The sequence below is a fragment of the Centruroides sculpturatus genome, unplaced genomic scaffold, assembly GCF_000671375.1.
Source record: "Centruroides sculpturatus isolate CEXI.00-Female unplaced genomic scaffold, Cexi_2.0 scaffold633, whole genome shotgun sequence".
NCBI classification, from domain to species: Eukaryota; Metazoa; Arthropoda; class Arachnida; order Scorpiones; family Buthidae; genus Centruroides; species Centruroides sculpturatus.
Window position 1 is genome coordinate 363803 of NW_019384853.1, and position 13933 is coordinate 377735.

At 33.2% G+C, this 13933-nt stretch overlaps 2 protein-coding genes and 1 pseudogene across 2 annotated transcripts in view; all 3 read left to right on the forward strand.

Annotated features, from left to right (window-relative positions):
• LOC111630510 overlaps positions 1-7271 on the forward strand; it is a 9971-nt pseudogene extending 2700 nt beyond the window's left edge.
• Positions 7272-7888: 617 nt separating this feature from the next.
• The window catches only part of LOC111630517, a 7613-nt gene continuing 1568 nt past the window's right edge, over positions 7889-13933 (forward strand). The window contains exon 1 of the mRNA XM_023374635.1: positions 7889-13906. Coding sequence (XP_023230403.1) covers positions 12454-13515 — 1062 coding nt within the window. The 5' untranslated portion in view covers positions 7889-12453 and the 3' untranslated portion in view covers positions 13516-13906. The remainder of the gene's footprint in view (positions 13907-13933) is intronic.
• On the forward strand, positions 8560-8985 carry LOC111630511 (protein FAM200A-like). Its single transcript, XM_023374622.1, has one exon. It carries the CDS (start codon positions 8560-8562, stop codon positions 8983-8985), a length of 426 nt encoding a protein of 141 aa, XP_023230390.1.

Genomic DNA, 13933 nt, shown 5'->3' on the forward strand with positions numbered 1-13933 from the left:
TATTACTTTTCAATAAAATAAACTGAATTAAGTTTGAATACAAGTTTATTTTAAGCTTTTATATGAATTTCTTTCAGACATTCGAAGTAATTTATTAAGCAGCCTATTTCTTTTAATTTCTGCGAACTTTTTTATGCGATTTTAAGTTAATTTTAACTCGTTGTTTTGGTTTTATGCGATTTTAGAAAATTACGGAACGTATCCCTACTTTTTCAAGGCAAGTAAAGTCTTTTTTTATGCGAATTTTTTATATGCGCTTTTCTGTAGAACGTATCCACCGCATAAAAAGAGACCTTACAGTATATATATATATATATATATATATATATATATATTTTATTTATTCATATATTAATAATTAATACTTAAATTATTTTATCTTTTAGTCTCTTGCAACAACTGTAGTTCAGGTTTTCATGACAGAACCTCCCAAACATCATCAATGGAGAAAACAATATTGTGGTGTTATATGCCTTGTTAAAGATAATCCTAGAAGATCTTATTTCATTAGACTTGTTGACATGGATGTAAGTTTTATATTTAATTTTTAAGAAATATCTGAAATTTGTTTTATGATTATGTAAAACTTTAAGATTCATCAAAATATACCACTATATTAAATAGTCTATAAATTTTCTTTTCCGTTTAGAAAGTACAATTTATAGACTATTTAATGTTGCATGGTCTTTTGTCAAATAATAAAAAATCAAGAAAATTGTAGATTAAATATTTTTTGTTAATAATTTAAAAAAAATATAATTTAATAATAGTAAAGAAAAGATGTGATGATAATGCCACTAAAAAAGTAATTTGTGCTTATTAGTTTACTAGAAATAATTGACTGAAATATACAAAATTATATACATTCTTAACGCACTAGTTATTTTACTTTGGAACATGATGAATTAATTAATAAAGTAAAGAAATTGAACTTAAGCAAGTGCTATTGTTTTACCTTAAATTAATATTTTATCTATTTTTTTCTCTCCTTGGGTCAATAGTAGGAATAATTTAAATTCAAAGCCAAACAACCACTGGATTACATTGGACTACTTTTTAAATTCATTCAAGTATTTTAGTACATATGGCATACTTCAAATATCAATATTTCATTATTATTCATTAAATTTTTTATTTTTAATTAAAACGTTCTCTAGAATTTTTCACTTTTTAATTTTTATGAAATTTTATATTTTTTATTAAATTTTCATTCTATGTTGATAAGCTGTTAGGAGGTTAAAAATTATTATATATTTATAACTGTTGTTAACACGTTAAGTGCCATGTGTTACAGATATGTAACATACACTATACATTGAAGTCTGAGCTGTGTAACTTTGGAGAAAAACACTAGCCATAGAAATGTAACAGAAATACAGTAGAGCGTCGTTTATCCGAAAGTATTCCAGTCGACAAATTTAAATTTTCGCTAGTGCTATGGCGCTGCAATCTGTGGCTATATCTTGGGCTACTTGAATATTTTTTTTTTTTTTTGTTGATATGTGTTTTTTAGCTGGCAGCACTGGCACTTTTGTGTTGTGTTTTTCTGAGGACTATGTGTCATGCTGAATCAAACGTTTTTGATACTAGATTTAACTTCTAAAGTATAAGTTCAGTTATTAAAACCAATGGGATCGGTGATAATATTAATACACTAAAAATAAAAAATTTTTAGTTAAAAAACAAGTAAAAATTATACTCCTTCTATTTCCGATTTCGAGGATTCTATGAGCCAAAACAAGACAAATGGCAAAAAACAATCATCAATTTATTAAATTTATCCATATGCATTTCGTCATCTAGGCCTCCTCAGTGGATACATCAAGATGTTATTCGTTGGTTACGTTTTATACCCAACAGCCGTTCCCAGCATGCATCAACAATCAACGTCTGTTGGGTATAAAACGTAACCAACGAATAACATCTTGATGTATCCACTGAGGAGGCCTAGATGACGAAATGCATATGGATAAATTTAATTAATTGATGATTGTTTTTTGCCATTTGTTTGTTTTGGCTCATAGAATCCTCGAAGTCGGAAATAGAAGAAGTATAATTTTTACTTGTTTTTTATTTTGTATTTCTTTACAGTATATATACTTTTATTTATATTTATTTATATTTATTTATTTTTAGTTTAATTTTCATTTACATTGTAATTAATAACATGTAATTAATTTTTATTGTGCTTTAATTACAGCTACTTATTCAAGGTATGCTTTATCCACCGTACAATTATTTGGATATGAGTTTTTCTCTCATTGATCTTATTCCAACGATGATTATTTATGGTTTTATTGTATTTGTTCCATTGATGGTGAAAAGAATTATAGATGAAAAGAGTAACAGAGCAAAGGTATTTATGAATTTGACATACTGATTACCTAGACTTGATTATCTAGAATGAATAGAAAAATATGGTCATATTTTCAAACAACTGACAACATAAATTGTAAAAAAATGATAAAACAGTAGAAAATATCAGTCAAACACAATATTTCTTGTGCTGTGCTTTTAAATAAACTTGCACATTATAGATTCTTGCAAATGCTTATTCTTGTAAAATACAGTAAACCTCACCTAATAGAACTGAGTTAACTTGAAGTTGTCTACTTGTCCCAAGCACAACATATAGGATTTTTCATATAAAATGGTCTCCAAGTCAAAATTGATGATACTTATTTTTAACTCAAACCTATTTTTCTGTTTTATCCTTTGCACTTTGATTAGTCCATGATTTACATTTTCTCATACAGTCTATATAATGTCTATATTCTGTGTGAATATAGACATTAAGATAATTAAACACTATGGCTTCATTCCAAGAACGTCATCATACCATTATAATCTTGCATTGACATTTTTTCACTGTTACAGTATGTTACCGGCATTCTGATTGGGACACAAGCAATGCCTAGAAAATTCTCTTAAATGCGCCATAAACTATATACAATTTTGTAATCATTCTANTAGTGCTGTGGCACTGCAATCTTTGGTTATATCTTGGGCTAATCCAATATTTTTTTGTTGATATATGTTTTTTAGCTGGCAGCACTGGCACTTTTGTGTGGTGTTTTTCTGAGGGCTATGTGTCATGCTGAATCGAACGTTTTTGATACTAGATTTAACTTCTAAAGTATAATTTTTTTTGTTTTTATATTTTTCAATATATTTATTTTGTTTGTACAAAATAAGGAAATAATTTTTAATGATACAGTAGCCACGATTATTTTAAAAGGTTTACGTTAGGCTTAACATCTACGAAAATTGAACGTGAAGCGACACGCAACGGAGAAAAATTTCAACACGGGATAGGTTAATATATTTTTACGTACATAATCGGTTATCCGAAAAATAAGTTATCCGAACAACCCCAGTCCCCAATTGATTCGGATAAATGACGCTCTACTGTAGTCAAAGTCTGGCCTGTAGGAATAGAAATTACACTTGGTCCAGTAAATTTTTAATGATATAATACTGATAGGAATTTAATTTGTTAACCCCATAAAATATGATAAATAAGCAAAATTTACGCTTTCTAATGTTTTTCTTGCACAATGAACATGAATAAGCACAATATTGTAAAAATATAAACACAAAAACAAATATTCAAGAAACACATTTAATTTTCTCTCAGTGAACATTAAAATCTTTGATGTGACGTAATTTAGTTTAATTGAAAATTTTTCAATAATTTTAACATTAATGTTATTTATACATTTAATTCATACATGTGTATATATACTGTATGTCATTCGCTATTTTTATTTGTATTTGACCTACAAATTTGTATTTGACCTACAAATGCAAGATTTGTGATAAGTCGTTCGCTAGTAAACAGGGTTTAAGTTATCATATCAGAATCCACACAGGAGAGTGTGTTGGATTTTGGAGTACCACCATGTTGGCTAGCGTTTTGCCATGCCTCGGAACTGCCAGAACACATATAGACAGCTGACTTTGGTACTTCTGGTGTTCACAGATCTTTGGTTACTTTGCTCATCATTTTCATAGACTTCCTTCTCAACATGCATCCCGGAATATCATGTTGGACTTTCTCCACACATTTACAAGAAATAAATGTAATTAAAGTACTTTTATTTCTTTATTTTTATTACGAAAATTCTTTTTCGTTGCCTGTGACGCCATGTTGAGTTCTGTCAATGTTAAGCCTAATGAAAATTACATGTTTTTTTAAAAAAAATAATCGTGGCTGTTTTATCGTCCGAAATAATTTTTTTTTATTTTTCACAAACAAAATAGATATATTCATAAATATAAAAACAAAAAAATTATATTTTGAAAGTTTGTTTTAATATAAAAATTATGACGCGTAGCGACGTCTAGTATCAAAAACGTTCGATGCTTAAATATGGATAAATGGTTGAAAAGAAAAGTTATGAGTGTAGATGCAAAAGATCTTGCTGAGGCGGGAAGCAGTAAAAAAGCAGAAATAGAACCTGCATCGGGACCAGCTCATAAAAAAAGAGAACGTATAATTATACTAATATTATAAAGAGGTAATGTTTGTAAGTTTGTATGCAGTAGGTAATCTCCGAAACTACTCATCCGATTTCAAAAATTCTTTCACCAATATTTAGAATGGAACTTCAGGGTGGACATAGGCTGTATATTATTCCGTTAAACATTCATATAAATTAAAAGATATAATCTAGGTTAAGGCTTTTATGTCCAACAGATGGCGCTACGAGTACGACGCCCTAAGTTTGCTTTTCTGTGAGGCATTATGNATATATTCATAAATATAAAAACAAAAAAATTATATTTTGAAAGTTTGTTTTAACATAAAAATTATGACGCGTAGCGACGTCTAGTATCAAAAACGTTCGATGCTTAAATATGGATAAATGGTTGAAAAGAAAAGTTATGAGTGTAGATGCAAAAGATCTTGCTGAGGCGGGAAGCAGTAAAAAAGCAGAAATAGAACCTGCATCGGGACCAGCTCATAAAAAAAGAGAACGTATAATTATACTAATATTATAAAGAGGTAATGTTTGTAAGTTTGTATGCAGTAGGTAATCTCCGAAACTACTCATCCGATTTCAAAAATTCTTTCACCAATATTTAGAATGGAACTTCAGGGTGGACATAGGCTGTATATTATTCCGTTAAACATTCATATAAATTAAAAGATATAATCTAGGTTAAGGCTTTTATGTCCAACAGATGGCNTTGTGATAAGTCGTTCGCTAGTAAACAGGGTTTAAGTTATCATATCAAAATCCACACAAGAGTGTGTGTTGGATTTTGGAGTACCACCATGTTGGCTAGCGTTTTGCCATGCCTCGGAACTGCCAGAACACATATAGACAGCTGACTTTGGTACTTCTGGTGTTCACAGACTTTTGGTTACTTTGCTCGTCATTTTCATAGACTTCCTTCTCAACATGCATCCCGGACTATCATGTTGGACTTTCTCCACACATTTACAAGAAAGAATATCTGTAAGTACCCCTGTACCTTTATTTTTCTCCATTGCTCTGTCAATGTTCAGTGCAGTAGTACTACACTAGTGCGTCGTACCTGTGTCTGTTCACCAGTGCGTCAGCCAAGTTATTCCCTCTGTTTACAGCAGTGATTCTCAAAGTGGGGGTCGCGAAAAATATTTTGGGGGGGTCGCAGAAAAATTTATGATAGATCAATTTTTTTCAAATATTTTATAAATTTACTGTAGATTAATGTTTAGAAATACTGTAATAGAAATCAAAAATATATAAAATAATTTTTACTTGAAAAATTGCGCATATAAATAATAAAAACAATACGAATATTTTAATATGATCCTGAATATAACTCAAAAAGTTGTGCGCTATTGGGGAATCCCCGAGTTTCCACTCCCTACCTAAACTATGATAGAACAGCGTTCGCTAGCAGCGCTGCGTTTGTACGCTTATCGAGTTAGAAATATTTACATTCGAAACAAAAGGGCCCACTAACTAAACATTTCCATAGTATTTTATTGTTAATAATATATCAAAATAAATGTAAAGTACTTTTATAAATTCTTTATTTTTATTACGAAAATTCTTTTTCGTTGCCTGTGACGCCATGTTGAATTCTGTCGATGTTAAGCCTAACGAAAATTACACGTTTTTTTTTTTTAAAATAATCGTGGCTGTTTTATCGTTCGAAATAATTTTTTTTATTTTTCACAAACAAAATAGATAAATATAAAAACAAAAAAGTTATATTTTGAAAGTTTGTTTTAATATAAAAATTATGAAGCATAGCGACATCTAGTATCAAAAACGTTCGATGCTTAATAAATATGAATAAATGGTTGAAAAGGAAAGATATGAGTGTAGATGCAAAAGATCTTGCTGAAGCGGGAAGCAGTAAAAAAGCAGAAATAGAACCTTCATCGGGACCAGCTCATAAAAAAATAGAACGTATAATGAATCATATTTACAATATGGATTTACATTTTCTGCTGGTACGCGTGACGAACAACTACCTTTATGCTTATTATGCAATGATATTTTGGCGGCTGAAAGCGTGAAGCCTTCAAAATTACTAAGGCATTTCAACACGAAACATACTGCATTCAAAAAAACCTATAGAATATTTTCAAAGTTTATTAAAGTCATCAAATCAAAGCAAATCTTTGTTAGAAAAGTATGCTTTTACTCAGGAAAAATATCTTTTAGCATCTTACCAAGCATCATATCTAATGGCAAAGGCTAAAAAACCATATACAATTGGGGAAGAACTTGTTTTACCTACTGCAGTACAAATTACAGAAACTGTTTGTGGAAAAAAGTATGCGGATAAATTGCGGAAAATTTCTCTTTTTAATGATACAGTTACTAGAAGGATTTCAGAAATTAGCTGTGATCGGTTTTGGCAACTTATACAAAGAATTAAAGAAAGTCCGAAATTTGCAATTTGGCTGGATGAATCGACAGATATTACAAGTTTAGCTCAACTCTTGGTCTATGTTCGATATAGCTGCGCCTGTAATATACGTGAAGATTTACTGTTTTGTCGGCCAATGAACAATCGTACAATGGGCAAAGATATTTTTTTACAAGTTAATGATTTTTTCAAGAAAGAAGGATTAGACTGAGATAACTATATTGGTGTATGTTCTGACAGTGCAGCAGCGATGAAGGGACAGCGCATCGGATTTCTAGCAAAAGTTAAATCTACAGTCGACCCCCCTATAAGATAGAGATACGTTCCATTCTCTAGGAATCCGCTTTCTTACGAATCCTTCCAATCACAACCCGACACGTATCAAGTTTACGGACTACGGCTGTTTGAAAGATTTTCTTCCATAAAATTAATCGATTCTAGACTAATCCGACTCAACATTTCCAAAATACGTATATATTTTTTGGGAATAATCTGTATAAACTACGCTATAAACAAAAAATTGTAGGATTACTTACCGAGTGTCACCATTCGACATTGCCATCGCTCAACATTGTTTTCGTCGCGGAACAGCTCAGCAAAGAGCGGCCGATTTCTAACAACTTATTTTTCTGTGAAAACTTCGTAGAACTTCGGAGACATCATTAATATAAATAATTTTAATCGCCGTTGAATAAGAAATGTTTCTTTCACAAGAAATGTATAAAATTACAGTACTGTATTAGACTTACGGTACCTAATTTACATACTGACAGACGATAGTTAGCGTAAAAATCTCCGTAGCGTGGCGCCACGCTAGACGGCGGAAATTATATATTTAATTATAACAAAGTTACAATAAGTTAATATATAATTATATATACAGTACCTAATTTATATATAATTTATATAATACTGTCCAGACGATAGAAATCTCTCCGTAGCGTGGCGCTACGGACGGCGGGAAAGTAGTTCGGCTTCCCGATGATGTTTGAGGTGTTTATAGGGAACTTTTACTATTTTTTACGGATACCGGTAGCAATTTTTTCGTAGTTTTATAGGAATCGTAACTATAGGGACCGTAATTATAGGGGGGTCGACTGTATTACAAATGGCCATATTATTCTTACTCATTGCATCATTTGTCGAGAAGCATTAGTAGCTAAAAAAATATCATCAGATCTTAATGTGGTCTTAAATGATGCCATACATATTATAAATTTCATAAAATGTTGTGCACTTAATAGTCGTTTGTTTGCAAATTTATGTAAGGATATGGGAGTGGATTACGAACAACTTTTACTACATACAGAAGTAAGGTGGTTGTCAAAGGGATGAGCCTTAAAACAACTAATAGGGTTGAAAAATGAAATAATGATATTTTTATCAGAAACAAAGTCTGATTTTTCTAATTTCTTCCACAATGAAACTTGGGTTTGCAAATTGTGTTATTTGTCAAACATATTCGAGAAACTCAATGAACTGAATATGTCTCTACAAGGTGAGAACACGAACATATTAATTTTGTATGATAAAGTTCATGCATTTATGAAGAAGATAAACTTATGGAAATCAAGTGTGGAAAATGGCATGTTTGTAATGTTTTCAAGTACATATGATTTTATCACAGAAAATAATTTGGATAATATTTTAATTAAGAAAATCATAATTGATCATTTGTCATGTATGGAAGAACAATTTGAGAAATACTTTTTATCAGATTTAAATACTGAACAGTTTATCTGGGTGCAAAAACCATTCCTTGTAGAAATGGAACAAGTGAAACATCTCCCATTAAGTGCCCAAGAAGAATTTGCTGAATTTAGTTGTAATACAAAACTTAAAACTGAGTTTAGTAAGCAAACATTGAATTCTTTTTGGCTTAGTGTGAAAGCAGAGTATCCACTACTCTCTGAATTAGCAATGGCAGTTCTCTTACCATTTGCAATCACTTATTTGTGCGAAATGGCATTTTCAGTAATGACCAACATCAAAACAAAGCAGTGCTCTTGTCTTTGCAACATAGAAATCGCTATGAGACCTGCACTGACTGATATTAAACCCAGGTTTAATTTATTGTGCCAAAATATGCAGGCTCACCCATCACATTAAATTTAATTTAAAATATGTTTAACTTAACTAATTGAGTTTACTAATGTTGAAACATATACATAGAATATTTTGTTCAAAGATGTACCAAAGTTATTAATTTTTAATGATACTAAAAATAAATCTGCTATTAAAATTATCAGTGTTTCAATGCAGTTAAACAAAAGAAATTAACACCTTCTGAATCTAAATTAATCCCAACTTCGTGATGTTTTTCTACAGGTGCCCATTCTTCAGGGGGTCTTTTCAAATTTTTAAGTGCAAAATGGGGGTCGTGGACCAAAAACTTTGAGAAACACTGGTTTAGAGCATCAGTCATACCCTCTGGGTTTTTGGTTTTCAATTTTATTCTATCTGTTTCTCTCTGCACCATTTGACCAGTCGGTCTTTTGTGCAGAGTACCCTCAGGCATTTGGGCCACTCTATACACTTCTTCACTTAGTCACTTATCACGATGTCTGCTAACTTGGTAGAGGAATTTATTGACGAATTGCACAAAGTTCTTGATGAACTAAAGGGTTACTGTGCAAATAATTATAATAGCAAGTTGGGTGCTAGAGAGAGTGTATGGCATATCACAAAGCATTTCACCAAAGTCATAAACATGGCTGTCAGTTCTTTGAAAACCAACTGCACAAGTGAAATTCTCGAACAAAGATTGGCTACCCTTGCTACCAAGGACGATTTAATAGAGACAGCCACCACTCAAAATGAGAAATTTGCATTTTAAAGAGGAGATTGACAAGCTGTGTAAGGTGCAACCTCATAGCTTCTTGGGTGAGAATAAAGCTCCTACTACTAGCTATAGTGATGCCTTAAAGAGGGATATCAGGCTGCTTCAACTCGTGAATTTCCAAAGCCTATACATACTGTCCTTGTTTTTAGTGACAAAAAAGAAGAAAGCTCAGAAAAAACACAAGCATTGCTTACTGATAACATAAAGCCAATGGAGGTTGGTCTAGGGGTCCAGAGGCTTAGAAAAGTTAACAATGGCGGAGTGGTGGTAGACCTGGTGGGTGACTTTGACATGGAATTCTTCCAAGAAAAGGTAGATAAAATCCCAGGGCTGTGTGCAAAGATTGCCAAGAAGTGTCGTCCTCTGATAAAATTAGCATCTGTCCCGGCTTCTGTAGAAAGTGAAACTCTGACAAAATGCATACACGAGCAAAACGTTGACATCAACACCTTCCGGGACTACGATAATTTTGATAAACTTCAGAGCGAAATCAGAATCAGATTTCCTATCAAACAAAGAGATTCTAATTACACTACATGGGTTTTTGAGGTTCCCCCCAAATTAAGGTATATGCTGCTAAAAGAGGGGAAAATCCGTGTGGAATGGACTAGATGCCCAGTCTATGATTTTGTGCCAACAAACCAATGTTTCAGGTGCCTAAGATTTGGGCATCACACCCAGGACTGTACATTACAAACGGGTCTGTAGCCACTGTGGTAAGGATCACTTGTTCAAGAAGTGCACCAACAAAAAGGAGAACCAAGATGTGCAAACTGCATCAGAGAAAATTTTAAAGAACGTGATCATAACACCATGGATAGATGCTGTCAGGCCTACTTTAAGGGCCAAGGCCCAGGCCATTGAGCGCACTGACTATGTTACCTAACAACTTCCTTCTGGTTGTGTTTCATCTCAACATCTTTCAACTTGTCTCGTCCAGTATTCATCTGACTATAACTATGTCTATTATCCATTTTGTGTTTACTGTTACCATTACATTGTGCCCACTGTGTATCGTGCCTCACATCTTTTATTTTGTACAAACTCTTTTGTAAGTGTATTGTAATCACATATATACATATAAGGGATTGCATTCCAGTGATGTTATTGTACTATGTACCTATTTTGCCTGTGTATTTTACCTCTGTATACAATTAATTCTGTATTTTGTAACACCTTTAACTATTTGTATCTTTATTATTGTAATTTGTTACCACCGGGTAGTGCTCACTGCGGAACCCAGCATGTACCATTGTGTGCGTTAATAAAGAAATGAATGAATGAAAAAAAATGAAGATGCTTGAAAGTTGCTGCATAAACTGGATAAACTCCTTTTCTGAATTTTTCCATATTAGTAGGATGCCGTCTACATAGCATAAGTATAGTGATGGGTAGCATATAGCAAGTGCGGCGTTGAAAGTTTTGTGTTCCACGTCTCTCATAATGAGCTTGGCTAAGACTGCGGAGAGAGGGGGAGCCCATGGGAACTCCTTGCTTCTGTAAGTAGACTTTCTGGTTGAAGTGGAGATAGTTGTTTTTGGTGATGAAGATCAGCACTTCATGAATGTCTAGCACCTGTTGAAGTGTAAAACCTTTCCTGAAGAGCATAGCGTTGGCTAGCATTACGGCTTCAAATATAGGAACGGATGGGTATAGGGATATCATGTCCAGTTTGTAGAAGATGCAGGTATTGCCATGTCCTTTTGCCATGTTGAAACCAATGATGGTTTTGGCATCTATAGAGGAAAGAGTGACATACAGTGATTCCAGAAGCAGCTCTCATAGAAACTTTGCAAGGGCTTTCTCCAGGTGGTAAGTGGGATGCGACCTTTTGTTTACTAATGGTCGTAATGGCCAGTTCTTTTTATGCATTTTTGGCTGAAAAAACAGCCTAGGGCAAGCAATGTTGAAGGGAGGATCGAGGCGTCCTAGAAGTGTCAAGGTTGTTCCTGGTAGTGCTATATGATTTTCTTTGCTCTTCGCAGTACTGCTGGTGGGAAAAAGTTCGGATGATGTATGACAGAAGCTGCTTCAGTATGTGCTCCAGGATTATTTTGTGTTTTTTGTGTTAATACGAATTAGCAGTTAAAATTTTTTGGTATTTTGCGCATCGAAAGGTGGAAGGAACAATATTACGTCAAGTAGGACTTTGATCTTCACCCCTTTTTTAAATTATATATAAAAAACTGTAATTCTTCGGTTATCCAGATTTAGAGTGTTCGTTTTACCGTAATTTTTATGGGTCCTCATTGCGATCCTTATACAATAGTGGTCACCAAAAATCAGGGACCTAGACCTATTATTTATCGAGATATCGGTACCACTTCCGGTCGGCAGTCGAACACAAGTTTTGAGCCTCCGGTTAGTCCTATTGATATAACATTTGGGTGGTTATTATAGCACTTTTTAAGTAACTTTGTCGTAAAATTTTGTTAAGATTGGCCCACTAGAATTTAAATTATGGCAATTCTTAGATTGAATTCTATTTTCAACTTTCCACTTCAAACGATTGCCATGGCAAAGGTTGTTGATTTCTACAATCAACAATTCTGATTTTTCGCTTTTATTCGTTTACTTATTATTTAATATAGCATAAAGTATATATTTCTGGAATCAGGAAATTATAAGAAATTCAATTATTATACTTATAATAATTTGGGATATTTATATAGTCTGATTTTTTGCATTTTAACTGTTTTCTGTGTGATTCTTAGTATAATAGTATATATTTTATAATGGCTGATAGTTATCCTATCAACACAGCACGTAAAGCTGCAAACGAAGTAATCTCTGAGTTAAAAGATTACATTATTGAAAACTCACATTGCAAATTTTCCACAACTCGACATGCAGATTTCATACTAGACTGTATGAACAGAGTAATAAAAATATATGAAGATTATAGTGTTTATACTATGCTTAAGGAAATAAATAACAAAATTGATACATTAGGAAATAAAACTAATAACGAAGAAATTATTAGTCCTTCATACAGTACTGTGCTAAAGTCAGGAAAGGCTATTCTTCCTGCAAATCTCAATATTAGAGATAAGCCTTCAAAGGATGTCTTATTAATTTATCATAAAGAAGATAATATAAATAGTGAAAATATGCGGGAAATTATACAACAGCATGTTAACCCTATTGCGCTAGGTATCGGTGTCGAAAGAATACGGCGTATAGGTGGTGGAGGAATTGCAATTCATCTAAATAACAAGAATGATTTAAACAAGCTGGAGAAATGTGTGCAGGAAACAATCCCTGAACTTGTTACTAGAAAACCTAAAAAGCGGAACCCCCACGTAGTGCTTTATTCTGTACCTGTACAAATACGACGTGAAGAGTTACTAGATCACATATATGAACAAAATTACATTATTCATGAAAACTTCTCAGATACAGAATTTAAAGAACAATTTAAGATAAAATTTAGAATGGGACGTAAAGATGCGCAATTTATTAACTGGGCAATAGAAGTATCACCACAGATACGAAAATATCTATTAATGATGGGGAAAATAAATTTGCAATGGTCGCGATGTCGTGTTCAAGATTTTTGTTCGATCATGCAATGTTTTCGTTGTTGCAAATATGGACATTCAACAAAATACTGCGAGCAGGAAGTTCCAACATGCAGTCAATGTGCTGGAGAACACACATACAAACAATGCCCTAATAAAAATAACGAGCCTAGATGTGTGAGGTTTGCCGACGTTGAAGGGGGAAAAAGTCTATCTCGTGTCAGAATGAGCCTAAGGGAAACCGCGTATGTGGGCGGTGGCGAAGGAGGCAAATGATGCACAAGTGTTTTACAAAATAAAACCCGTTTATTTGTTCGAATTCATGCTTACATCGATATAGGATAATTCCAAAATTTCGGTGCTCCTGGGAACGGCGAAAGTTCGTGATCTCGGTCGCAGTTCGGGCGGACGAGAAGGATATCCGGACAAAGCAGAAGTTCGTTGTTTCGTTGCGGTGTCCTCGGTGAGCGGCGGATGCACAACACAATTTTTCACCACTGTAGGTTTAATCCGGAGGAGACTCTTCTTCGACCTTGAAGTTCCGATTTTTATAGTTTTTCCCCCACTGTTCGCATTTCGGATTGGTCCCTCGTCCCATTCCTCGCTTCCCGATTGGTCTCTCCTTTGTCTCCAGGTGCAAGACGAAACTTTTCGGGTTGCGGGAAAGGTCCGATTCGAGGTGTCCATCTGATAC

Bases quoted from the DNA above. Each gene is read 5' to 3' on its own strand.
- LOC111630511 (XM_023374622.1), top strand. From the start codon at position 8,560: ATGGAAGAACAATTTGAGAAATACTTTTTATCAGATTTAAATACTGAA.